At 34.1% G+C, this 27,273-nt stretch overlaps 5 protein-coding genes across 5 annotated transcripts; 1 reads left to right on the forward strand and 4 right to left on the reverse strand.

Moving 5' to 3' along the window:
* Positions 1 to 2,626: 2,626 nt before the first annotated feature.
* On the reverse strand, positions 2,627 to 6,126 carry TRIADDRAFT_58643 (uncharacterized protein; the record flags this gene model as incomplete). Its single annotated transcript, XM_002114763.1, has 7 exons — positions 2,627 to 2,698; positions 3,970 to 4,053; positions 4,475 to 4,675; positions 4,747 to 4,845; positions 5,089 to 5,163; positions 5,443 to 5,631; positions 6,049 to 6,126. 7 exons carry the CDS (start codon positions 6,124 to 6,126, stop codon positions 2,627 to 2,629), a joined length of 798 nt encoding a protein of 265 aa, XP_002114799.1.
* A 2,426-nt stretch (positions 6,127 to 8,552) lies between these two features.
* Positions 8,553 to 10,628, reverse strand: TRIADDRAFT_28297 (uncharacterized protein; the record flags this gene model as incomplete). The annotated part of the gene is made up of 2 exons (XM_002114764.1): positions 8,553 to 9,790; positions 10,340 to 10,628. The coding sequence occupies 2 exons, from the start codon at positions 10,626 to 10,628 to the stop codon at positions 8,553 to 8,555; spliced, it is 1,527 nt and encodes a 508-aa protein (XP_002114800.1).
* Positions 10,629 to 13,958: 3,330 nt separating this feature from the next.
* TRIADDRAFT_28454 (uncharacterized protein) lies at positions 13,959 to 14,648 on the reverse strand (the record flags this gene model as incomplete). Its single annotated transcript, XM_002114765.1, has 1 exon — positions 13,959 to 14,648. One exon carries the CDS (start codon positions 14,646 to 14,648, stop codon positions 13,959 to 13,961), a length of 690 nt encoding a protein of 229 aa, XP_002114801.1.
* A 3,597-nt stretch (positions 14,649 to 18,245) lies between these two features.
* On the forward strand, positions 18,246 to 20,692 carry TRIADDRAFT_28350 (uncharacterized protein; the record flags this gene model as incomplete). Its single annotated transcript, XM_002114582.1, has 9 exons — positions 18,246 to 18,349; positions 18,692 to 18,892; positions 18,976 to 19,082; positions 19,307 to 19,366; positions 19,450 to 19,613; positions 19,719 to 19,847; positions 19,979 to 20,088; positions 20,259 to 20,362; positions 20,505 to 20,692. The coding sequence occupies 9 exons, from the start codon at positions 18,246 to 18,248 to the stop codon at positions 20,690 to 20,692; spliced, it is 1,167 nt and encodes a 388-aa protein (XP_002114618.1).
* An 844-nt stretch (positions 20,693 to 21,536) lies between these two features.
* On the reverse strand, positions 21,537 to 25,390 carry TRIADDRAFT_64122 (uncharacterized protein; the record flags this gene model as incomplete). Its single annotated transcript, XM_002114766.1, has 5 exons — positions 21,537 to 22,507; positions 22,621 to 22,669; positions 22,949 to 22,991; positions 23,813 to 24,062; positions 25,357 to 25,390. The coding sequence occupies 5 exons, from the start codon at positions 25,388 to 25,390 to the stop codon at positions 21,981 to 21,983; spliced, it is 903 nt and encodes a 300-aa protein (XP_002114802.1). The 3' UTR covers positions 21,537 to 21,980.
* Between the last annotated feature and the right edge of the window lie 1,883 nt (positions 25,391 to 27,273).

The following is a 27,273-nucleotide window of genomic DNA, read 5'->3' on the forward strand; positions in this document are numbered from 1 at the left end:
AATCTTCTGTATGTAAATTTAATTTAATTGCACTATATCAGCTTTTACTCGAAATAACTAATAGTTCCAATTCTGTAGTCAACTGCTACCTCGAAATGAACTTTCTCATCATATTCGTAATCTATATCTATAATCTAGTTGATAAGACAGCGTTGCCTTTTTAGAATTCTACGTAGAACTGAGACAGTTCAGGAAGTACTGTAAGGTTCGATTTTTGAGACATTTTAGAGCTATATTTATACTCGTAGTTACGGCTGCAAGATTTTATTTCCACTATGCAAGAAGCAATCAAGTAATTTGTGTCACCTTTAAACAAAAATTTTCAGTATCTTTGTGCAAGTTTTGCGAATAGGATCAATGTCTGATCGTTCTTCTGTATCCTTTATCTTGGATTTGATGATGAGTTAAATAATCTTTTGTGAATAAGCATCACAGTATTTCAGTCGCAACCACAAAGTACTACATTCTTTAGGCTTCTATAATTTTATATATTTATGTAAAACTATAATTTAATATATTTAAATGATAGAAAAGTATGATAATCCTACAGTTGCAAACCTTTTAAACTGTATTTAAAGATAAAAATTATAAGGAATTACTATGACGCTAAAATTGATTAGGGGTGAAATAACGTATGATTTTAAACTTTTATAGTAAAAGTAAGTTTCTATCAATTTTAAACTATTAGATTAAATCTTTGAAAGGTAGCAGTGAAGAACTTGGATTCAATCTGACATTAAAATATAGGATTACCACAGAGTAACTTCAGTATAGCAGCCGTAACATAGTTTTCATAAGATTACTTACCAAGGAATGTGTTGATATTAATTTATCTACAAATTTTTACATATTTTGAATAGATGAGTGAATAGTTTTATAATGTTATCTTTCTATAAATTAGCTGGCATTTGAATAAAGTTAGGGTTTGGTTTTGCTTAAAAGAGAAACTATTGATATCACTATTCCTCCTAATGATTGTCAGGAGGAATAGCCTTACTGTAAGTAGATGCCGGAGTAAAGAACCTGACAATAGAGTCATAGCTTTTAGTATCTGTAATAATTTTAAATTTCGCCGTCGTTATAAATTTAGATTTATAACGCGGACATGCGTAGGAGATTACTCTAGCCTTGCCAATTATTCTCTATGAATGCCAATTACAACTAAGTATGAATGATATACAATGTATAAAGGTAGCAGTAAATCAAACAATTGACGCTTACCTTCGCTAAATCTTAGTTATAGATATTAACTTTGTTAGATGACCTCGAAGATGCAGGCTATTGAACTTATAGCAGCAGAAAATTGAAATAGTTTGAAACTGATATTGATTGATATATAATTAGAGTAATTATTGCAACGTAAATAGCAAAAAATTGACTGTTATCTTTTTTAAATCTTAGTTTTAGATGGCCTCGAAGATGCAGACTATTAAACTTATTACAAGTGAAAATTGAATTAGTTTAAAACTGGTGTTAGTTTTCAATTAATCGGAGGAATTTTTGTAACGTATTTAGAGATATACTCACTATTAGATAGATGACGCAGCGATAAGATGTCAGACACAAAACTAAATAAAATGGCTATCGATATATTTAAATGGAAACAGATTGTGCCAAAGCTCTATACAGTAGTAGTAAGCGTCATTGGAAAATTTCAATCTATTCTTATAAATGGAAAGATATAAGTATTCCTAATAAATTAGTATTAAATACAATCAATGTCAAGATAAAATGAGTTGACTAATTTTAATTATTCCCTGTTCACGATGGAATAAAAGGAAATTTGATAATTGCTTGATACCTCACTTAAATAAGATAACGAATTGTTACAAGTTAATTCAGTATCAGTTTGCCGTTATCTTCCTGTGATACAATTAATTGGTTACAATAGAATAGTGATATCAGTTTTACTAGACTATTATGGCTTGTTAAATAAGACAAATTATCTCTATCCTTATCAATAGTGTTACAAACTAAAATAAAACAACACATTTTGCTAATAAGCTAAGATGCAATAAAACAACGTAAATTTACTAGAATGATTTTGCAATATGATAGCTAGATATGACATGCCACCAGTAGAATCTATATTTTTAAAATGTTATTTCTGTGTTACTTGCTAATTCAAATAGCTTTAATCTAAACGGTTAACAAAAGTGCACATGATAAAAGCAAACAGATGGTAAATTGGACTGAAATAAAAACTAAGACTTGAAAAGGTTTAAATTGTGTTGATATTTAATTAACAATTCAGTGCTATTCAAATTTGTTGGTAAGACAAATTAGATGATTATTCTCTTTCATTGTTGACCATATCAATTTTGCAACATTAATCCTTAAAACAATTCAATCACAGGTAAAATTCTTATCATGTTAACAAGACGGAATTAGAAAGTAAGGCTGAATTGTCTATATTACCTTCTATCAACACTGTACCTGATATAATTATCATTAACATGGCTTCCATGATAACAAAGATAAAACTAAAACAGTCATATTCAACTAGATAGTGGTTGTTGAGCTAATATCATGTACTGGCAAAACATTTATCTTATGCGTTCAAAGATCATTTAAAGTGCCATTATCAACTGAAAAAATTAATTTACTATTGGTAGATTGAGTTCTGTTAGATGTATTTATAGCCCTGAGTGCTACTTAAGCTGAAAAACAGAACAAATGCTAATATAATACCTAGAATCTAAGAGAATAAAGAAAAAAGCCGAAAATTAAATGCAGTTTACATACGCTTATAATTCACTATCTATGCTTTATGATTATCTCAATGACATTGATACAGCATTAGTATAATCTAATATTCGAAAATTGAGTGAATACTTGCTTAAAATTTTTAAAGAAAATAGCTGAACTACTATAGTATTACTATTCAATGCATGTGACTTTGAAAATTTGGTAATCGAGCATTTGCAAAATATTTCTAACTACATTTAATAAAACAATCATTTAGTAATTGCTTCTTCATGCAAATGAGCTATGGTTTTTGGTTATTCTTAGTTTAGTAAGGCTTTGATCGAGGGAGTTTAAGTAATTTAAAATAAAAATTTATTTTGCAGTGATATGGAGCTGATTTATTTGTAACTGTGGCACGTCAAAATGTATGATTTATCTTCACATCAGTACTTATTCGATTGATAGGAGGTGGCTTAGTGAATCTTTACAGGTGGACAATATTAATTTAGAGTTTGTCGAAAGTGATGCAACAATGATCGTCTTTTTCTTATAGTTAGACTGTACAAATGAGCTATCTAACTATTCTGGATAAGCAATAATTAGATTGAACGTAGCCAAACAGACTATATCGGGAGACTGTGCTGACAAAAGTGAGATTAATTTGCAATACTGATACTTTAATTAATTCTATTAATGGCTCGATAGGTATTTGAGTTATTTTGCCTTTATTAGACTGGCCGCCAATCGATCATAGAGATCAAACTGATTTGTATCAATACTTTATACTTAGCTAAGGCACCAAGATCAAGTTGTGGAATCTCACGCACATTTAAGCTTACTTATAATATTGTGGATAGGCTGTTTTACTACCTTCTAAATAATGAAGCAGGACTAAAAGAAACTGAATACAAAAGCTACTAGCTTTGGTCCTAGCAATTAAGATAACCATGGCGATACTACAAGGGGTGGGACATATAAATGAAATTCGCCTTTGACAAGATTTTAATGAACAGGATATCTACAGTAAGTTCTAATTAAACAGTTTTTTATCAAGTGTAGAATTGTAATTATTTAAATCTAGACAAATGCGAATGCTATTGATTTTATTTAGCTTCTTATTCTAATGTATAAAACTAACTTATTCGATGGGTTCAGCTTAAAGCGATAGCATCTGCTGAATTTATAGGTAGTTGATAACATTAAGTTTATTTTAGTTTCAATTTTATATCACAGATGCGATACACTTTGATGCTTTGTGCGGAATAATCCACATTTTTTTACCTGAAATAACGACACACCGATACCAAAAGCGCCTATTGAATACATGAACATCACAATATCGTCTTTGTATCTAGGAAAGCAACCCTTTAATTTAGGAAGAAAAAACAAAACATTAGATCTATTCTTGCTTCATTCGCTACTCTCTACCATGTGTGATAGTATCTTACTAACTCTAGCTATTAAAAAGGAAACTATTTGTCATCGATTATTGCATCAATTATTAAATTTAGAAAAATTACTTTTGGATTCAATCATCACATATTTGTGGTCGATTTTCGATTTTATAAAAGATTGATAAGTCTAAAGTTCATAACTATAAATACTTACTAGTTAATACTGAGCTATGGAAAGCTAAGCTGGATTAATTATAAGAGATGTTGATAGATATATGACAATGGACAGACTTTTTGGTATTCCTATACCTATCTGTAGTGGACACTAATATGGTCTATCATATTGAGAGTGGTTCTGGTCGTTACTGTCAGAAAATGTCAAAAGTGCTTACTTGTGTATAAATGTATTGAGTATTTTTGCCATAATCGTAGAGTTTGGTACATGCAGCAGGTGAATTCGACTTGACCATGGTTGTATTACAACATGATGCAGGCACTGGATATGGACCCTTTAGTTTGCCGTCAGCAGTTCCATTCTTAGCCCATGTTGAAGCAGCCCAATTTTGGTAGCCATTATAACCACAACAATGGCGCTAATAGATCCAAATTGAAAATATTGTTAGTATAACAGCATATTTAATATGATAGAAATAGAAATAATTACCGTAGATTGAAGGCGATCCATTGCATCTCGAACATTCTTCATGGTGTGGTATTTAGTATCAACATCTTGTGTCATGTGCTTTAATGCAATAGCTTGCAACTAAAGTAAAATTAGAGTGTTCAACATTAGTTAGGGGCCAATGATATCATAAAAATTAGACTAGAATCGACTATTGAGATCAAAATACAATGTACGCGTATATAGCATAGTAAGTTTTCAATAATCCTTTATCGTGGTTTAAGTCATATCTATGCTTAAATATTTATACTATCAGATACGTATTAAAAATACTTTAATTAACGAAAGTTAGAAAATGAAGAAAATTGTCAATTGGATACTTACGCTTGGTGTGCCTTGATAACCAAAAACAGCTGTAGCAATTTCTAAGCTTAGACAAATGACCAAGTAGAAGATGAACTGTAAATAAGAAAGAAGATTCAATTAATTAATTCATAAATTTAATTAATCAGGATTCTATTGCTATTTTATTTTAACTGCATTGCAATCTGTAAGGATTAATATCTAACACTCATTAACATCCATCTACAGCTGAGCATTATTTTTTCTTTCCTTTTATCTCACTATTCTGAAAATCAAATTACTACCTTTAGATGTTGGGATATTAGTCTTCATTTTCATAAATGTAATACTAGTTCCATTAGCATTTTTACTTATCTTATAGCTAGCTTTACTTACGCCTATGAGAGCCAATTGGTTATCCCATAAGGTGCTACAGCAACCAAAAAAGCCACCCACAATCAAGAGTACGCCACCAGCTATAAGGAGGTTAGCACCGATGAAGTAAGTTTCTGATGTCAAGGTGGAGTAGACATCATGGTGGACATGGAAGTAGATACCAAGACCAAACATAATACCGCCAACAACCTGATCGGAAAAAATTAGTTATAGTCAATGTTGGATAGCAATAAAATTTACTACAAGTCTTTAGTAAAAAAAATGGGCAATCATTTGCTATTAGGAAGTGATAACATAAGTTTAATGAATGCACATTGGATCAATCAATATCGCTTATGTGTTAATTGACAGATGAAATTTAAAACGATTGAATGATAAAAAATACGCTTATATGAAGGAAAGGTCACCCAGATTAAAATGGATCTTAAAAAATAAATTTTAATGTTACTACCGCTAGAACAAGGAACATGCAAAAGTCAGGAATCTAATCATTCCGAAGATGGGAATATAGCTAGCGTAGATATTTGTTGCTTATTCAAATCATTGATGTGAGAAAGAAGAAAAAAGCCGTGAAAAGACGGAGGACAAACCTAATTTTCAACTTACCCACAACATCAAGTTGAAGAATAAGAGGAAATATTGAGCGCAAGCAACGCCCTTGTCTTCATAAGTTGAGATCTTCATCTTAGTAATCTCAGCGAGCCAATTTCAATCGCTAAATGTCTAAAATAGAAATATTAAGATTTGGATTCGATTGCAAGCTATCGGCAGTATGGCCTATACTTCTACAACTGAAAATGACTTTCTTGACTATCCACGAGATGAGGTCACTAATTATCCAATATAACGGTATTGAGAATGTAAAAAAATAAAGAAAGCAAGCCAAGGAAAATATAATTGGCTCTATCTTTTGGCTTAGTCATCGACTGCTGCTCGTGCACTAGCTAGACATGAGGGGAAATAAGCCGACGCTACACGCTTATTGGTAGAAATTAAATTGGAAGCAGCTATTGGTTTAAATTTTTACTGGAACATATGGTGACAGAGAAGTCATCATTTTGACTCAATGTATTGGAATGTTAGTAGTCTAACAAGACAACACATAACGGTTTTTCCCTCGATTTTACTTCGATCTATTTGCCTCCCTCATTGATATTGCGATAGGTAGCATTAACTGATCTAATTTGAATACAAATTAGTCAAGTTTTATGATCAATTCCATCCATTGGAATACTAAGATGAAATGAACTAATGACCTCACTTTCTTTCTGCAACTTCGAATACTATAAAATACTTTGATATCACTTATTCGTGAATGGATTACAATAATTTTTCCAGTAAAACATATTGATTTGGCTCTTTTTAACAAAAGAAAGATAAAAGAAATGACAATATTTCACTACGTTATTAAAGGAAAGATCGAAGATTTCAAATTAGCATTTCTTTAGTCATGCTTCAATTTACTACTCGAGTGAGATATTATTATCAATTCTATTCTATTACAAGCAATCGAGCACCTCAAATAGGGAGGGATTTGAGTTTTTATTTTTTTATAATATATTGACCATAAACTATGACGGACTACGTGGATTATGCATAGTACTGTTACTCCTCGAATATTACCGATAACTAATTAAAAATGATCTTAAATGATAAGATAGCCAATTGCAATATTCTTTTTAAATTTGAGCGGATATTTGGTTCGTTTATCCGCGTTGCTACCTTGCTAAAGGATATGATAGACGCAATTGTAATTAATTGATCGAAGTAATTATAGACGTATTACAAGATCAAGATTTACTTAGCACGTATGGAATAAAAAATAATCTTCAGCCTACTATAAGATATTATCGAACCGAAGTTTAGGGTTTAGTATTTTATTTGTGAGCAGCATATCAGGAACGATTTCAGTATATCGAAAGAATAAAATAAGCGATATGGATGCATGTAGTTGTTAGAGAATTTTATCCAGGTGCAAGATGTTGCTATCTCGGTACAATGGACTGATTTTTAGTATTTCCTTTTGTAGGCGTTATATTATGAACCATTTTGGAATGCCGCATGAATATCATGCGGTATGCGCTCTAATAATTGCAAGCAATCTATCCTGCTATAAAGTTACTTCTCCTGTTGTTACATGAGTGTTGAATTTCTTGATAAGAACTTCATTAATTTTAGTATACCCATATTGAATGAGTTTATATTTTTATGCAGACATACTATCAGGGTTAATTCAGTATTTTGAATGAACAGAATTAAGAGTCGTAGTATCATAAATGATAACGGTAAATTACAAAGATATACAGCATACTCGTACAGATTAATAAAGTAGAAAGGAAGAGCTATTAATACACTCCTAGATTAGTATTTGAGGCCGCAGCGTAAGGTACATTACACATTATAGTTTTAAGAAGTTAATTATCTGTAGTTTACCCTGCTTGCATAGCGGATGAAGATATACGATCGACCATCGGCGTTGCAACCTTTTACAACAGTAGGGTTCATGTGCGCGTAATATTTAACGGAACACGATATAAATGATTGGATAATATCATCGGCAAATATAAAAAAAATGTCTGATTCGATAGCTTTGTAATTAAAGTAGCTTCGCTAGTCCAATCCACGTGCTTTGTTGCTCTCAGTCAGTATATGCTAGAGGCATTGAAGCATTCCAAGTTCTTATTGGCATAAAAATATTTTATTTCATTTTCTACTTGATTTCTATTTCAAAAACATTTACCTTCTATTCATCTAGGTAACAGTATTAACGATAGTTTTATATATTATCTTCATTTTTATTTAAACTCTACTTTTTAAGGAGTTATATTTGTAAAGTTAATGGGATAGTGTCCTCAGCGATTTTATTTAAGTTATCCTATCAAAAATAATGTCAGTGTATGATTAGAGTATGATTTACAGATGCTTGCTGCTATTAAGTAATAACAATAGTATCGTCCATTTGGTTCAATCTGAAAAGTGTATGGCTAAATTAGCAACAGGCCATACTGAAGACAATATGCAACAACCTTTTGTTATTTTACTACCTAATATCTTTACTTTTATAGCTAAAAATTTCGCGATACAATGATATTCAATCGCATAGGGTGCATTTATTTTCGAGGGGTCGCTATAAGTTTATATGATTTACATCCATGGACTAAACCCGGTCTCGGTTGTAAATCATAAGACTCTTGGGATTCAGCCATTTTAAATTCAAAGTGATTCATCAAGTGAGAGATGTACATGAATAATTCATAGCGAGCAAGGGATTCACCAATGCAAGTTCGCGTTCCAACTGAGAATGGTATCAAATTGGGGGACTTTATTAGATCACCATTTTTATCGAGAAATCGTTGAGGCTGAAACTGTTTAGCATTAGGCCACAATGCCTCATCATGATGAACAGACCACAAATTGACCCATACAGCTGTGCCCTTGGGTATCTTTTGACCAAATATTTCAATATCTTTCAAAGGTGCATGAGGTAACGACAAAGGTACAATACTACTTAATCGTAACGTTTCCGAGATTGTAGCATCTAAGAACTTGAGGGAACTACGATTTTCTATCGCTGGATAGTTATTGCGTCCTACAATTTGGTCTAATTCATCATGGACTTTTTTCTGAATTTGCGGATGAGTAATCATGAACAATAAATACCATTGAACTGTATAGGATGTGGTTTGCATGCCAGCAAAAAATAAGTCACCAATCGTGCCAATAAGTGAATAATCATCCAGCATTGAAGCTTTATCATCCCTTTCTTCATCTTCAGCTTCTCGCTTAGCTTTTATCATAGCATCTAAAATATCTCTAACGGTATCGGGATCGTAGGTTTCTTTATGCGTTTCGAGTTCTTTTTCCAGCATAGATAGTAAATCATTGGTCAAGGCTTCAAGCTCTCGATTTGTTTTAGAGGGTATCTTCATGAGTAAATGATAGAGGAAGGGGAATGTATCAAAAATGTTGTTCATACTTATATATTCATCAAAGACTGTCAGTGCTGCAGATAGTTTTTCAAGTGATTTTCTATCGATATACTTTTCGAAACTATCAGGTCCAAAGCAAACGGTGAATATCAAGAAAGTTACAGAATTGAGCAGATCGGGTAAGACATCAAATGGTTTTGATTCATGTTTCTCTATGACTTTGATTAATTTGTTAATTTCTCCTCTTACAAGCTGCTCAAATTTAGCAGCATCACTTCCAGACGCCTGTGTATAATTGCGAATAGCTGTATGGGTAACTTTTCGGTGAAGGCGCAAAGTTGGTGTATAATCAGTAGCACTTATGCCAACAGGACCATTGGGGATTTCAAAAAATTTAAATAACATGAGATTAGGACGACCTAACGGAGAGACAAAGATGAAATAGAGATTGAGTAAAATAACTTATTAAACGTAACGGTGGCAGTTGACTATTGGGTAAAGAGTAACATTATCTTGTATTATAATTGCAGGCCAATTGACGTCATTATAATTTCATGGCCTTGTCGTATTATTATTGCATTGCACAATGTACATGCTAATGGCGATTGTGAAATCGTACTGATTGAGAAAAGTAACTTTATTAAACGTTGCAGCCATTGTCTATTGGATAAGAAGTACAAATAGACTATCAATAGACTATATTATAATCAGTGGACTACAAAATTTTACTCTCCTTTAGCTGTCTCTGCTATATTATACTATAGGATAACTGTCTCTTTACAGCCATCCTTGCAGGCCAATTGATGTCATTCTAATTTACTGTATTCAATTGCTGATTAAAGCCATGCCAATTTCTTAATTTAACTAAGATCGTGAGTTGATGTATCGTATCTTAATGCAGACTCTTTTCTAAAATTACTTTCAATATCAAAATAGGACCAATGGACGAGTCTATTATCCCTACATACCTCCAAATGTTACAGAATTCTTGAGCAAAGCTTCTTTGACTTTGTTGACTCCATTGACAATAAGGCAAGGTCGTGTGCCAATAAAGACCGTAAATACATCACCATAACGCTTTCTCATTTCCGTCAATGTTAGCTCGGGAAGTTTGGATAAAGCAAAGGTATTTCCAACGATTGGCCATGGCAGCGGCCCGCTCGGTAATGTAGTCCTCGCTTGAACGACTGTCCAAATATAATTGAGTAAACCGATCGCGACAATTGCGATCGCAACATTGCAGACAGATAATTGCATCAGGCAATTTTGCACAAGGCTGCCAGCCATTGTTGACATTCAACGTCTCTTACCAGATTGCAATAATAGTGGTCAAAATTTTCAACTTGTCTTCACTTCTTCCTTGACTATGGCCAAGATGAATCGAGCGAGAATTGGGTTGCAGCAAGAGTTGTTGATTAATCTTTGCTTGCGCAGCTCGTAATTCTCAGCATGAATATTGCAAAACTCCGCCCGGATTGATGTTTAGCTGCCAAGTGATTGGCTCAGGGCTATTTATAGGCTTGGTCTGGTGGTCTGCAGTACAATGCCAAGATGGTACTCAAGGACTGCGCGTACAGTACAGTACTGTACACTGTACAGTACTGTACTTACACTGCTACTTGCAGAAGACTTGTCTGCTGGTGGGAAATAATAATAATAATAATTATATTATACTGTATAGAGATATATATAATAGATATACTACAGTATAATAGGCGCAAGAGAAAAGGAAGAAAGTTGACAAGCTCTTTGAACACAAAATGAATAAATCAATTATTGTGCGATATATAAATTGAATAATTGTGGCCATAAAGTTGGATTACTTAACATTAAGTACTAACCTGTGTGTTAACGCTGGTACAAACCACTATTCAAGCGTTCGAACCATGGTATGAATGAGTGTGGGGTGACATCCTTTTTGATCGGGAGTGTGGCTCAGGTACCGGTTTACACTACTGTACAGTACTGTACTGTATAGTACTGTACAGTGTACAGTCTACTGTACTACAATCATATGGCACGGTAAATACTGTAGGAAAAGCAACAAAACGCTCATACTGGGCATACTGTACTGTATTACTGTACAGTGTACAGTGTACAGTACCGTCCAGCTGGCGAGCACTGCCACTGTAACCAGTGGATGACGTGGCTGCTCAACTCCTGACTGTCGTATGACTTCGTCCACGAACTGCAACTAACTAATAATAAATGTCCACCTCGGAAAGCCGTCGCTGAAAATTTCTCTTATAGCGGTAATAAACATCTCCCAACCTACTCAAGTAATATTTCCCCCCTCAAAAAGCTGCCACTGAAAAATCTCTGTCATAACTGTCATTAAAAACTTGGGGCCTACTCCACGAACTTTTCCCTCTGCAAAAACCGCTGCTGAAAATTTCCCTTATCGAACATTTCCCCCTCTAAAGCTGGAAATCGAAAATTTCAAATTATATTACCAGCGGCTTTTGCAGCGGAAATCTTCGTGGAGTAGTCTCAAGCACTGTATGCATACGTCGAGATGGACATTTAATTCTAGTTCAATGACCTTAGCGACACAATATTTGGATTTGACTCATTACTATGCATAATTTTGCTCAAAATCAATATGCTATAACGACAGTACTGTACACTGTGCAGTACTGTTAAGCAAACATTACATAGTGAGACAATTTCTTGCTAGCATTCCATTCCTGTTGTAATATATTATCCTATTCGTGGAAAACGCCCATTACATTATATAAATTAATAATTATAATTATTGCCTGTACTCAAAACCAGTGTAGGAGCACACAATCAATCAATAATAGTAATGTCATTAATAGTAAATAATGATGCTTATGTAGCAACGCTAGTCAATCTATTTGACTGTTTGAATGTTATGCAAAATTGAGCAATCGGGCACGGTGTCTGAAAATAATTATCACAAACCATCTTATTAAGCTTACAGCTACTGTTCAGTATACGAGCATGTTACGATATTCCATTATAACATCATTATAGTGATCAAATAGGCTATAACCATATACGAGCAATAACAGATTCTACGAGGGTATTCGATGTTGCAATGATAGACAACTTGGGGCTACTGATTAGTGGTGACTATAGAGCCTTTTAGGACCTTTAGTTCTAGTGGATACTGTCAAAGGCAATTGGGGGCTAGAGGTTTCTCAAATAAGTCTAGATCATTCGCAGTCGATGGTCAGCGGCGAAGTATGCTGTAGAAACATCTTGCCTTACAGGAAAATTTCCATACCAATAACAGTACTTTATCGTTTGCAATTCTGCCTTACTTATGCATTGATAAATATTTAAGAAGCAGTCTTTAGACTGTTTGTGTAAAGTCTGAGACGATGAAATTGAAATAACATGTTACTAATTCTTGACAATGCACAAAGATGTATATGAGGACAGCTAATAATTTCTACCGTACATGCCTTAATTTGTTTTCAATCACCTTACTGAATCTGTAATTTGTAGATACGCATAAATGCATAGCAACGTTTGCATCGATTCGCATACTAAACTGTATGGCTTCTTGTTGACATATACACTGTGTAGTAGCTCAACTTCTCCACCCATTTAGTCGGCTTAATAATAGTGAACTTTGTACAGTATTTGCAAAGAGATATAAAAAGTACTAAGTGAGATAAAACTCTTGCGAAATACGATATTCTATAATAATTGGCGGATGTAAGCTCTCCGGTTAATATACCATGTATTAGTAGAAGTGTAATGCTCTATAAGATTGCCAATATATACTATTTGCCCCATGGTTATTTAGACTTATAAATTTAGTTGTAATGAATGCCCTGATACTATCGTACTGTAGATTGTCTACCAGTTATTCTACAAAGTACTAGTCGTTGCCGAATGTTTCCAAGTCGGCCTAATATACCATCGACTTGATTACAACAACTAAATCCTATTAAATTATAATGAATAAACTTGTGTTAGTGAATCAAAAGTAAATAAATTTTATTGCATGTTGCGATAAAGGAAATAAATCGATTAAGAAACATAGTTATATATGAGTCATTTGATTTGCACTTAGGATTACCCATATAAAAAGTAACTAACGCTATATCTACAGCCTGTCCAATGAACTATTATCATGTGCTTGCATTCAATCTTTATATTCACTAACGATACGGTATAATAATTCAAATGTACTATAATGGGACTTTTCAATTAGATTATTATTATAGGTAAAAAATGAGTTCTAAAAATATCGGTTAAAGTAATAATAACAATTCTAGAATACTAACGAACTCTACATTCGAGATTACGCCATAAATATTAAGCATCAGTAACAACTCTAGAGTAGTGCTTGATGATTGCTGTTATAGTGTCAGTACTACAAGTATACTGTATCATGAGCTAAGCAGATCAAGCAGCGATAGCGTAGAGTGGACTGAGTTATTAAATATTCCTGCTAAGTCTTCATCTGGAAGCACTTCTTACAAGTCATTTTTGACCATTCTAAGTGTGGTAGATCTCTTCTCATTAAACTATTTAATAATCATAGCCTACACTCGTGTCATTAAACAAGTAACATTACAATTGCAACTGATTTGCAATCCATGTTTTCCATCACGATATCCTTGGAGTTGCAGTCATCTGATATTCCTTGCATGGCATTACAAAACTACTTCCTGTCGATAAATCCAATTGTTGATTATCCACTTTTCTAAATGTGCAATGCTGCATAAGATGTGAGATGATAATGTAAAGATTAAACTTAGCTAGTGTTTCTCCAATGCATGCACGAGTACCGCAAGAAAATGGCATTAAATTAGGTGATGACGCTTTGATTGTTCCGTCGTTATTCAAGTGGCGCTCAGGGGAAAACTCATTAGGATTGGGCCATAATTTCTCATCGTGGTGTACAGACCACGTATTAATCCAAACAGTCGTTTTAGATGGAAGAGTGTAATTGTTTAGCTTTATATCTGCAATTGTTTCATGTGGTGCCGCTAATGGAGATACACTACTAGCACGAAGGGTTTCTAAAATAGTAGCCTGAAGGTAGGGAAGTTTATCTCGATCTTGTAATGTGGGATATCTGTCTCGACCGATAACCCTATCAAGTTCATCATGTACCTTCTGTTGTATATTGGGGTGTACAATCATATACAGAAAGTACCATTCAAGTGTAGTAGTTGTAGTTATAATACCAGCTGCAAAGAGATCAATCAGTGCACCGACAAGATTTTTGTCATTCAACATTTTAGTCTTGTTAATGTCGTTCTTATCTTCTGCTTCATCTTTAGCTTTAATCATAGCGTCTGCAATATCTCTGATATTGTTTTTATCGAATGTTTCATGATGAGTCTCTAATTCAGCATACAATAGTTTAGAAATGGATCTTAGTAGTCGCTCCATGTCGCTCGCTACTAAAGATCTTGGCCAAGGTTAATACGATATTGCCAAGCCATGGAAATACGTCGAAAACGCTGTTGACACGAAGTAAAGGTGTTAGTCGTCGTATTAGTGACAAAATGGAAATAAATTTCTTCCTGTCAATATAACTAGTAATGTTATCCTGACCGCAAAGCATGGCCAATGCAATATCGCCAACTGTTCCAATAGTATCCAATCCTGGATTGAAAGGTTTACCGCCTTTTGCATGGAAGTTATCGATTAACTGTTTCGCTTGGTTACTGACTAATTTCTCAAAATGGTTGGGACCGCTTTCAGTCATAATGAAGCTGCGAATTGCTGTCTGAGTTAATCTACGATAGAGCTTGAGATGTGGACAATAATTAAGCGTAGTGATACCGGGCAAATTATCTGGTGCTTCAAGAATCTGTAGCATGTACGTCTGTGGTCTACCTGCAAAATCGTGTATATTTGATAAGCGTAGGAAAAAAATATTGACATTAGTCGTTGTCTCAAAATTATCATGATTAAATTGAGTTTATCATTATCCATAAGTTCATTTAATATATAGTATTTTACAGCTTGACGGCGTGATGCAATTGCTTTTTTTTTGAAAGCTACATGAGCATTATTGTAATGTTTGTATTTGCGGTAATGTGTATCCAATGCATAAAAAGGCATCGATCATTAATAAATAATAATTAGATAGAATGAATGTAGTAATAGTGTACAGTTACCAAAACAAGTCATTTTTCTTGTGATTAAACTGTTTAAAACCAGCTTCTTATTTGCTTTATAGTATTACTATTACCACGATCAAGCTAATAAAGCTGATTAAAAATTGTAAAATCAAGGCATAGCAATCTAGTTTTGCTATATTACTGTAATTACTGTAGAACAACTATTCCGATAAAAACAATCATAGACTATTGACAATAAGATAGAATGCACCTCAGCAAGCGTTTACTTCATTTAATCAATTGATGACATCAAGACTAGAGAGAGCATAAAACTTATGGAGAGCTACTTACTACAAACTAGATCGTCCCGTAATTATTAGAAAGAAATCATTTTGCATAACCACAGTAAATCTATACCTGAAAATGCATGCGAGTGTTTCAGTAGGCATTCTCGTATCCGTGTGCCAGAGAGGACAACGACAGGATTTGAGCCATTAAATACGGTCATGACATCTCCATACTTTTTGGCTAAATTAGCTAATGAAACGTGAGTAACACTACCCAATGGATTGCCAATAACTGGATAAGGAAATGGACCGGGTGGTAAAGTGGCTCGAGCACGAAGCACGATCCACCAATATCTGGTTAAATAAACAGTAATTAGACTTGCTACAACATGATACCATGTTAAGCAGCTATACACATCCGCTAATAGCGAGTAGCAAGAAAGCATAATCATCCAGTTTTTCCGTAATCAAAATGGATTCAATTTGCTGCTCGATATACTCCGAAATAAGACTTTAACGAATCTGAATCTTAATTATTTTACTATTTTTGATTTGGCTAGCAAAACGAATGTAACTAGAATATTTACAGTCCGTATCTTATTGAACGTCTTATACTAAGCGCTGCTGATCGAGTTGTCAACAGAGAAGTCTCGGTAGCCTATACCCCCACCGAGGTCATTTTCTCTTAGCTTTAACTATAAGATTGCTAGAGTTGAGTTGATATGGTACAGGACTTACTGGACTACTGTATGAGCTCAGCATCGTAGATGATATTAGCTGGAGAAAAATTTTTTTAAGCTGTCCCTAGAGATTTATAGCATGAAAACATCGCAGTGCGTGAGTACTGTATAGCCTTGACATCGATCCGTTGTGATAACTATACTCCTTTTGAAACATTTCAGATATTGTCTTATAACTTATTCTAGCTTCGGTCTTTCCTTGCTTTTCCTCCCTTCTACTTTCCATCTGAATACCTTGATCAATCGAAAGATTGATGATCCCGAGACAGAATGGCCTAACTAGAGACTTCCCTTAAATCCCTTCCAACATGATCTAGATCCATTCCTTTGCCTAGAACTCGGTAAAGCATATACGGTATGAGACAACACAGTACTAGACTGCATACTGTATCCATAAACCGATCGGCAATGAGAATACGATAGTATCGCGGCATTTTCCTACTTCGGTACTATACTGTAGGCTTAATCATGTACCCTATCATCGACTAGAGTATAAGGTACTATAGCCTATCATCGAGGTAAAAGAAACCTTGAGTCGATGCTATTTGCCTACTTGCATACTAATTCGTTGTTTCTACAGGCAGCAACAATCTTCGAGGAGTTGGCCGTCATCGATTGCAAATATTCAGTTTGAGCCCCAAGTATCAAATACTTGTGAATATAAATGATTGATCTATAATTAGTAGATTATCATTGGGCCAATTTAATGTTACGATGAATCAATCGCCTGTCTTGCAGAAGTCGATTTTCGGTAAGCAATGATTTGAATGGAGTTGATTTGTTGTACAAGAAAAGATAATGGTTTAGCTGCAGAAGAGCAATGGATCGCAATATAGACGTAAACCAAGAGCAATCGAATAGCGAGTTCGATCGAAATAGTAAACCAGATAGCTTGCACACCAATAATAGTCAAGGTAGGCAGCAATACATTGATATTAAGAAGATTCATGTTGAAGATAATAGCCATAATTTAAGTCAGCAAAAAAGCAGCGATGATGAGAATGAGGACAACGCGTCTTCGTCAGCTATTGATGCACGGCCACAACATGCATCGGACAACAACTTTGATCATTTAACGCAAACACAATTGGATGATACACAAGGTAAAGAAAATAGTCTTCCTTTACTACAAGATTTGGAAATTAGAAATGTCAACAGTCGTGCCAATGATGATAGTTCATATCAAATATCTCCGTCAACGTCGTGGTTAGATAGCGATTCTCGTACAAGTGATCATGATAATTTCAGCCTGCATAGCGCAGCTAGCAATAGTTCTGCATGGACTGATATCAAACTGAATGAAGACGGCCATGCTATTTCAAAGGATGATCTAACTGGTAGGAGCCATGCCAAATTTTCTGAGAATACTTCTACTTCTACTCAATCGAGTTGGTTGTCCATGTTTAAGCGTAAAAGTGTCAATACTTCCCCCAAAAATAGCAATAAAGGTATCTATCCGATAGATTAGCCTATATTTTCGGTGATTGCTAATTTAGTAAATAATGCTTTTTTATTTTTGCCCCATGTCATCTTATTCTTTGCTATTTATATCAAGATTGTATATGCTGTGATCTTAAGAGCTACCATGTGGCTCGAAAATGCTTATAGCAATTATCTCCACCCGCCCAAACAATTATAAAATCGATTTTCATGTTTAAAAATTAAAACGTTTTACTTAACAACAGTTTTATATCCAATTCACGAACCCTTGTTTATGATACTCTTATCAATACGCAACATGGAGTTAAGTCACTCCATGACAGCCAATTGTAACTAACAGTAAATCGATTCATGATTAATGTTGTAGAAACAGCGTCTAAGGCAAGATCTCCTAGTAAAGTTGCTGCTCTACACGCTAATTCAACAACAGGTTTAATCTTAGAGAATAGACCCAAGTGAGTGGAAGAAACATGCACGATACGTGTAAATTACACGCAGTATATGCACTTACCAAATTATATAAATTAATTAATAGTAATGTTCTATATTTTAGTCATCATTATCATTGTTATACAAATACAGTATTTCTGCTCTTTTATAACTAGAGATAAACAATATGTAAAATTTTGATAATCTCATTCCGTTAAGTATAATAAATACTGTTAAGTTGAGACGAAACTATCAATCATCGATTTTAAATGTACGAGTAATAGCATTTACATACCATTATCGTAACAATTGTTGTTTAATGATCTGATTTATGCTATTGCACGAATCATGAATTAATTACGCAATAGTCATTTGCCTTCGAAACCAAAGCAAGAAGAACTAAAACATCGCCAGCAATATCTACAAATGTTAGAAAATGCAAAAAGAAAAGCGGCTAAAGAAGTCGCTATTAAAGAAAAGTTAACGGAAGAGAAATATGACCGTGAGGAGATTCTTCGTCAAAGCGGTAAAAAATGGATTGAAGAAATCATTCCTAACTGGCAAAACATGTAAAAAAAATGTTATTACTTCAGATTTATAAAAAATCTAACTTGCAATCAATTTGGAAGACTGATCCTATTATTATCAATAGGAGACATTCAAGTACAGTGCAACAGATTTGGTGGCAAGGGATTCCGCCAAACATTCGAGGAAAAATTTGGAAGCTTGCCTTAGATTTTCGCTTAGATATCTCAGCAGGTATATCATGTGCTGTATTCTACGTTCGTATAGTTGCGCATTTTATGATTGAAAAATATTGATAATTACAGTAAGTATTAAGTGAAATGCTAGAAATACTCCTAATCTTTGATCTCCATTTTGAAATAATATAAAGACTTAAAGTTTGTTTCTATTTTAAGAAATATTTGAAAAAGAAATTGTTATTACTGACTTATGGACGTATTTTCATTTTTTAACAATAGACTTATATAAAGTATTAGTGGAAAAGACTGATGAAAAATTTAAAGAACTAGCTTTAAACGGTTAGATAAATATTCGTATAATAATGTTGACGCTATGAAAAACTTGCAGTGACGAAGTTATTTCACAACTTAATTGTTATTAGAGCCTCAGTTGGATTCACAGAGTGATTCTCCATTGATACAAATTAAGCTAGACATTTCACGTACTTTTCCAAATCTTGGAATGTTTCAAGTTGGTGGCCCATATCATGCTTCTTTGTTCGAGATTCTCGGGGCTTATACCCAATTTAAACCCACCGTTGGCTATGTACGTCTCTTTTGATTCATAGTCCTCATTAAACCTTCAACTTTAAAAACTGTCCTTTGATTTGATTGTAAATATCAATGACGTCAAATTTTTTACCTATTGGAGATTCAAGGAATGTCGTTTCTTGCCGCAGTATTTTTATTGAATATGGAACCCCTGACTGCCTTTGCCTGCTTTGCTAACCTGCTTGAGAAACCGTGTCAGAAATCATTTTACGAAATGAAGACGACTAAGGTATTGATGGAATTTTTGTTACAATTACTTGATTATTCAACAGAAACTTAGCTAAGATATGATTTTATCATCACAGACTTGCTTACATTGTTTATCGTGAATTACATAAGTAACTGGATTACATGTTTTAGATGCAAGCCTATTATCAAACTTTCGATGGCCTGTTTTATAAAAATCTTCCGAAATTATTTAACCATTTTACAATCAATAATGTAACTCCTGATATGTATCTTTGTAACTGGTAGGTTTAGTAGAATCAAACTTCAAAATTTTTATTTAATGCAAAGAATAAAATTGCCTTATTAAGCTGACTACAAGTTATTATTTCCTATCATAATTGATTGTACACTAGGCTTCGAACTGACTTAATTGTATATTATTATCAAGTATTGATTACATAATCTTTTCTAGGATATACACGTTATATAGCCATAGTCTGCCACTAGATGTAACATGTCGGATATGGGATATTGTTTTTAGGGATGGAGATATTTTTATATTTCGAACTGCTTTAGGTTGGTTTTCAGATTATAGTTAATCTTTAAAGATAGTGTCAGTATATGAAAATACAGATACAATTCAATTTCAAAAATTTGCTCATTAATCTGCTTCGAGTTTATACTAAATCTCATTCCTCAATATCTTAACACCTTTTAGGGATTTTAAGTTTATATAAATCGAAGCTAATGGATATGAAGTCGATACAGATAGCGAAATTTTTAACTAAATTACCAGACGACGTTGATTCCGACTTACTCTTCGATGCTATTAATGATATCCGTGTTACTAAAAATCGATATAACTCTATGTTACTACAACACTTTGAAAATTTTAACTGTAAATAGGTACTGTCAACGTCTGAAATGCGGCCTAAAAGTGCTTTAAATCAAGACATGAATGAAATTGGAGTATAATTTTATATAAAAATGATCAATTTGATAATTACGTATGCTCGCATTGATCTGAAAATGATCGCGAAAAAGTAAAAATTTTATACTGGAGCGTAAATTTTATTCTAAGATTCAATCTTTAGTTCATTACTTGTGAATTCTGATTCACATTGTACATGTGTTATACTGTTCGTCTTTGACTATAGCTTTTATGCAATATTTCATTGTGAATGTCAGACTGATCTATGTCCAATATGACTATTGCATGTTAAAATTTAAAATTTATATTGTCTAAAATAAAAGCTATTTGCTGGAAATATGTACCGCTGCATAGCTACTCAGTAGTTCAAGCGTGCATGTCTGATCTTAGTAAGCTACCATTATACGCGTATGGCATGAACAATAAGAACTTGCAGTGATCACATTAAATCCATAAGCAGGGGCATCTTATATAATTATCGGAAACAATTCACTTTCTAGGCTAAAGCTACATTTGTGGTACCTTTTTAATGAAATTATCCTACCGTATCAATTAATCCCTAAAGGTATTAGAAGCTACGGAATTAACAAATTTGTTCACGAATTTGATTTATCAAATTCCAATAGCTACATGCCATTTGGGTAACAAAAAAAACTCATAATAATCGCAAAATAAATCCGTAATTCCATTTCCAATACATTTATTTAAAAGTGAATTAGTGAGTCATTACATTATCCAAGATACTAACACATGTCAAATCGAAAGCAATCGAAATTCTATTCAGTATTCACAGACAACACTTCTACAAAGCCATTACAACGTAGGTTATATCGTAGTTATGATAAAATGAACATTAACTGTGGGTAGGCCAAACGATATCAATGCAGAAAAAAGTATCATTCAAATGATCGGAAACCAAAATAACAAGCCGAGATATTTTCTTTTGTATTGAGTACTTGTCCTTCTAAGTTGAAATAATTATGATCGAAAATAATGTACGAATAGAAAAATAGAATAAACATGTTACAATATGATATTTGTATATGATTGAAGATAACATAATAAACGATGTATGTATGCGCTCAGGTAACAGTTTTAAATATTAAAGTTAGCTTGTCTGAGGGAATTATGAAAAGGTCTCAGTAGTATCATTAAAAATAATATAAAATAAAAATTTTTACGTTACAATTATGCTGTGTACTGCTAATGTATCTCGTGCGATATCTCGATCAGTTTGAGAGGTTAAAATCCTAAACCAGCAAGTTACCAAGAACCTGAACTTGAACTCGAGGACGACGATGAGGACGAAGATGAGGACGAAGATGAGGAACGATGCAAAGCATCAGCAATTATGGCACCAGCGGCTACCCCCGCGACGAGTCCAACAGCAGCTCCCTTTCCAGCTCCACCCCCACCACGATGATGATGATGATGCTCAGTAACAACAGTAACGCCACCCGTTGGCTGAGGTGGTGGAGCCTGCTGAGCTTGAGGTGGATAGGCACCTTGTGGGTAGTATCCACCTTGTTGCGGATAAGCGCCTTGTGGAGGATATCCACCTTGCTGAGGGTATGCTCCTTGTTGCGGATATTGACCTGGCTGAGGAGGATATTGACCAGGTTGCGGAGGATACTGACCAGGTTGAGGAGGATACTGGCCAGGTTGAGGAGGGTACTGGCCAGGTTGAGGAGGAGGATACTGACCAGGGTATCCGGCAGGATTTTGAGGAGGGTAACCTGGTAATTGACCTCCAGCGTATGGAGGAGGTTGAGCAGGTGGAGCGGATTGCTCTTTGAATCATAATTAAATAAATCCATTAATCCTTCATAAAATTAAAACTCTTGACTTGGGATTGAAGGGTAATACGGTATTACATATACATTTTACTGATGATGATACTTACTTGGCTTTTTTTCTTTCTTGCCCTTATCCTTTTTACTTGGTAAAGCGTTCTAAAGAAAGAATATCAATTGATTATATACTTATTGAGAGAATAAGTTGCTACCAGCTATTTGATGCTAGTGTATATCTTTATCGGTAATATAATACCGCTATAAGCGATGACAACTCCAGAATGTTTACATAATCTGGTAAATAATATATTACGCACTGCAGCATATATTAGAAATTTATGTCGATTGCTTAACATCAGCTTTGTCAGTCGTAATCATTACAATTTAATTCTCGCTGTTATTCATGTTAACGACACAAATAAACCGTTCGAAACTCACCATTAAAGCTTCCCTGGTACGCTCGATTTGTTCTTTCCAGAACCTATTGAGATATTAATACCAAAATATCTTTAAGTCAGGCTTTATAAGACAATAACATGAAACTCCTTAGTACAATCAAAATATGTACACATTGCAGTTTGTGTGATTGTTCCTTGTGAATCTAGAGACTTGAAAGTGGTCCATAAACATAATCGTAATTTATTATTTCTAAAAGTTATCATTTGTAATTTGCATTTCTGACAGTATACTACTAAATAGCGTGAAAGGTAGTTGTGTTAAATAAAATATATATATAATTGGTCAACTGTGAGAAATCATGAAAGTTACATATAACTTTCTGCCAAGTTTTTCCGAGTATTGACGTAATAACAAATTGTAAAGATACATGCTGATAAATTATACTGTAAGTAAAAATTTTACCATTACAATCTACTGCGATAAGGATATTTACTAACAGTATATCAACGAAGTAAAACGGACGTCTGCAAAAATAATGAGGATCTATAAGGATTTTGTGCATTTCGGAACTCTACCGTGTAATATATCAATTGTTCGTTCCTAATTAACGGAAATTATATCATTGAGAGCTACAAGTGTAATAGTATTTAAATGTGAATGATGACATAAGAATAATTATAAGCAATGTTGAATGTTGCTCTTGTAAAGCATGAGCCCTAATCTGTGAACTTTGAAATACGAGTATTAACTCCTGTTTGGCAAACCAGTTATCAATCTTTTGTACTATAGCCTATTAGAGACCATAAGCTTGCTATAGAACTTATTGACCATAACGATTGAATAATATCATATTCATAAATTGAAATACCACTACGGCATACTATACTACTATACTAGTCGTACTTTGCTTCCTCTGGCGAATTCATTAGAAATACTGATTCTCTACCATCTTCTTCTCTCAGGATCATAACACTATTATTATTAGCACCACGAGGCAGTGGTTCACTAGGAGGAACACCAATTCGTAGGCTAACATCATCTTCTAAGATGTGCAATCTATCTTCTTCCTTGCCTCCTTTGCTATCAAAATAGGCAAACTCTCCATTCACTTTGAGTTCTATGTAGGTCGGCTTCCATTTTTTCCAAAATGTTGCTACATGATTAATAATAATACAGTCAAACATATACTTAATTGACAATCACTAAAACAGTGTAATCTTAATCAGTATCTAAGTAATATAACGATATCGATGAGAAATGAAATGACTCCTTGATCAATTAGACGCCGTCCCGAAATAGCAATGAATGACGTAATTTGGCTGGGAATAGTTGCTGTACTGTACTGTACTGTACTTTATTTGTACAGTACTACAGTACAGTACTGTACGGTACGTAGAGACGGTAGAGTCTGGCACTGTACTGTACTGTACTGTACTGTACAAATCTTGGCATGCAAATGGAGGTGACGTCACGGCAGGTCATTTGACTGCGGAATACGGTACTGTACTGTACAGTATACGGTACGCAGTGTAAATGAACGTACTGTACACTGTACAGTCAGCCATCAGCAAGTGAGAAAAATAGATGATTAATGTGAAAAAGGTGAACTATGCAAATGTAAACGAGTTCAGTCTGGGACATGGTCTGGACAAAAGTGTGAATTAAGCGAGGAGACCGACCTTATGACCCATTACTACAAATAACAAAAATACGTTTTACAGAGGAAAGTAAGAGCTTCCGTGTTCTATAAACACATACACTTTGCATTCTATACAAATACCGTCAATGATTCAAAAATATATTGTCGTAGGATTAGGCTAGTATGATACTGAAGCTAGGAAAATGTTGTAGGTGAACGAAGAAGAAACTCTATGAAATTGATTTAATTCAAGGTGCCTTTACTATGCCACATCATTTATTTATGAAGTGAACGGTTTATTCGAACATTATTTACTGTTGTACAGTATCTGTGCGACGATTTGACTCTTATTGAAACTAGACTACATCGCGTACTGTGATCACATTGTACGACGTATACGCTTATTATCAAAAATGGGCCATGGGTAATAAAAGATTGCCGTAGTAAAACAAGTAAACATGCCCGCAAGTAATTTTCCACCACACTGAAGGCCTGATAAATTAAATTGAATGATCAGGTAATATATACTGTACATTGTATAAGTAATGGCATCAGTACAGTATATTAAGGACTAAGACAGTGACACATCGCAATGAGCACCATGCAATAATAATCTAGTGTGCATCGATTAATGTACATCAACAGCGTACTGTAGTGTACACTGTACAGTAGTTACTGTTATTAGTGTTAGTTTCTATTTATCACGCACGCTAAGCTTCATTTTCGACTAAAAAAATCGAATTAGTAATCTGTAGAGCTACAGTACTTAAAATTAATCTATCCATTTATAATATCAACTTCAACTCACTCAGACGTTGTGCCCAGGCTTCGCAAACGGCCATGATAAGGATGAGAATACTTTCACTTGACTTTAAAAGTTCAAACCCAAATCGTGAACGAATCTTGATTAACTGATTATAGTGGAGAGCTGCTTCTCTTATTTTGCCGCACCGTAACGTACGGTACTGTACTGAAATGTACTGTACACTGTACAGTACGCACTGTACTGTACTACAGTACAGTATAAAGGCAAAAAAATTTGTAGTGTACTGAACTGTACCACAGTACTGTACTGTACAGTACACAGTAGCCAAAAAAGATTACCAGGAGTGGGGTTCGAACCCACGCGTGCATCTGCACATTGGATCTTAAGTCCAACGCCTTAACCACTCGGCCATCCTGGTTCGCACCTACCTCTTAAGGAAGAATTTTTATTTAAGAAAAATCTTATTCCTCATTATTCAGTATCCATATGCATTATGCAGTGTACACTGTACAGTACAGTACAATATATTATAGTAATTAAAGGAGAATACACTGTACGGTATGAAAAGAGCTCCGGTTAATGAGTACAGTACCACACAGATTGAGAGTATGACTACAATACGAGTTTATAATAATACCCATTATAATTATCAATTCCTTTTTTTATAGTCTTAGCCATGCTAGTAGCGAACTTTACATGCATTTACAGACTTTTTACTATTCGTTTAAGTTGCAAATGAACAACAAACTTGCGCGAACAGTCTTGAAATGGAAATTTATTTACATTGGTTACATTGATTTATGATGGTATTTATATACTGTAATAGTGCAACAGTAGAACTTAGAATAAACGTTCAATTTGAAAATTGAAACTAGAATTTATTTTATTTATGTAGCGATTGCTTTGTCATCTTATCTAATTGAAATTATAATTTGAAATACTGTACTGTACAGTAAGTTAAGATGTTTACGGTAGTAATGCGCTATGAATTGAGTGCACAGTACTGTACACTGTACTGTACAGTACAGTACTGTAATACTGGATCAGGTCTAACTGGATGTACTGTACTGTACATTGTACAGTACTGCACATGAAGTTGCCCCAGATTGCCCCATCTCTTGTCCGATACCACTGTACTGTACTGTACTGTACAGTACAGTATAGTACAATACTTTACTACCGCGCTAAGTGTAGTTAGTGCTATACTGTATACTACTAGATATCCACTCACTATTTATACGTGTACATTGTACTGTACAGCCATTATGCATATCTAATCTAATTTAATCTAAGGATTTTACTTCAAACTAAATTGGGATACTGTAAACTTAAGTGAGTATTCTAAAAAAGTGGCTATACAGTAGTTGCACGTCAGACCGGTCCTAACTGCAGTCATAAAGATTTCAAGATTTTTAGACCGTATCCACTACACTATGGCCTCGACGGCTCCACCCTCCTGCATTGGAGCCTGCTTATAATAGCGTAACGTTGTGCGTCGCATAGTGCCTTACAGTAATTGTGATAGCTTTGTTATTCAAAATCATTGTTACTCAGTTATTATGTTTTTTCTTGTAAATTGAATACCATTTCTTGCAATCTATGGCGAAAAAAGCAAAAATAACTCGCCGCCAGCAAAAGCGATGAAGAATAGAACGTACAAATTTTATGATTATAGAGCCGGAACAACGGTATTTGCTAAAATTCCAGTAATATAGCCTGTCCCCTTTAGTACTTTATTAGAAACATTTATTAGAGTTATATATTTTAGACGTGAATCGATTCATCCAAAGAGACTGTAATATCCGATTACTCGTATAGTGCCTCCTATATTTTGAACAATAATTTTCTTTTTACAGTTCGCACGCTTGTTCAAAACACGAGCTATCTGATGTCAATTAAAATCCAATAATATATTTGAAGAAATCTAGCAAAGCAGCCAACCTTTGGAGTCGCAAAGCG

This window comes from Trichoplax adhaerens, genomic scaffold, assembly GCF_000150275.1.
Source record: "Trichoplax adhaerens TRIADscaffold_8 genomic scaffold, whole genome shotgun sequence".
NCBI lineage: Eukaryota > Metazoa > Placozoa > Uniplacotomia > Trichoplacea > Trichoplacidae > Trichoplax > Trichoplax adhaerens.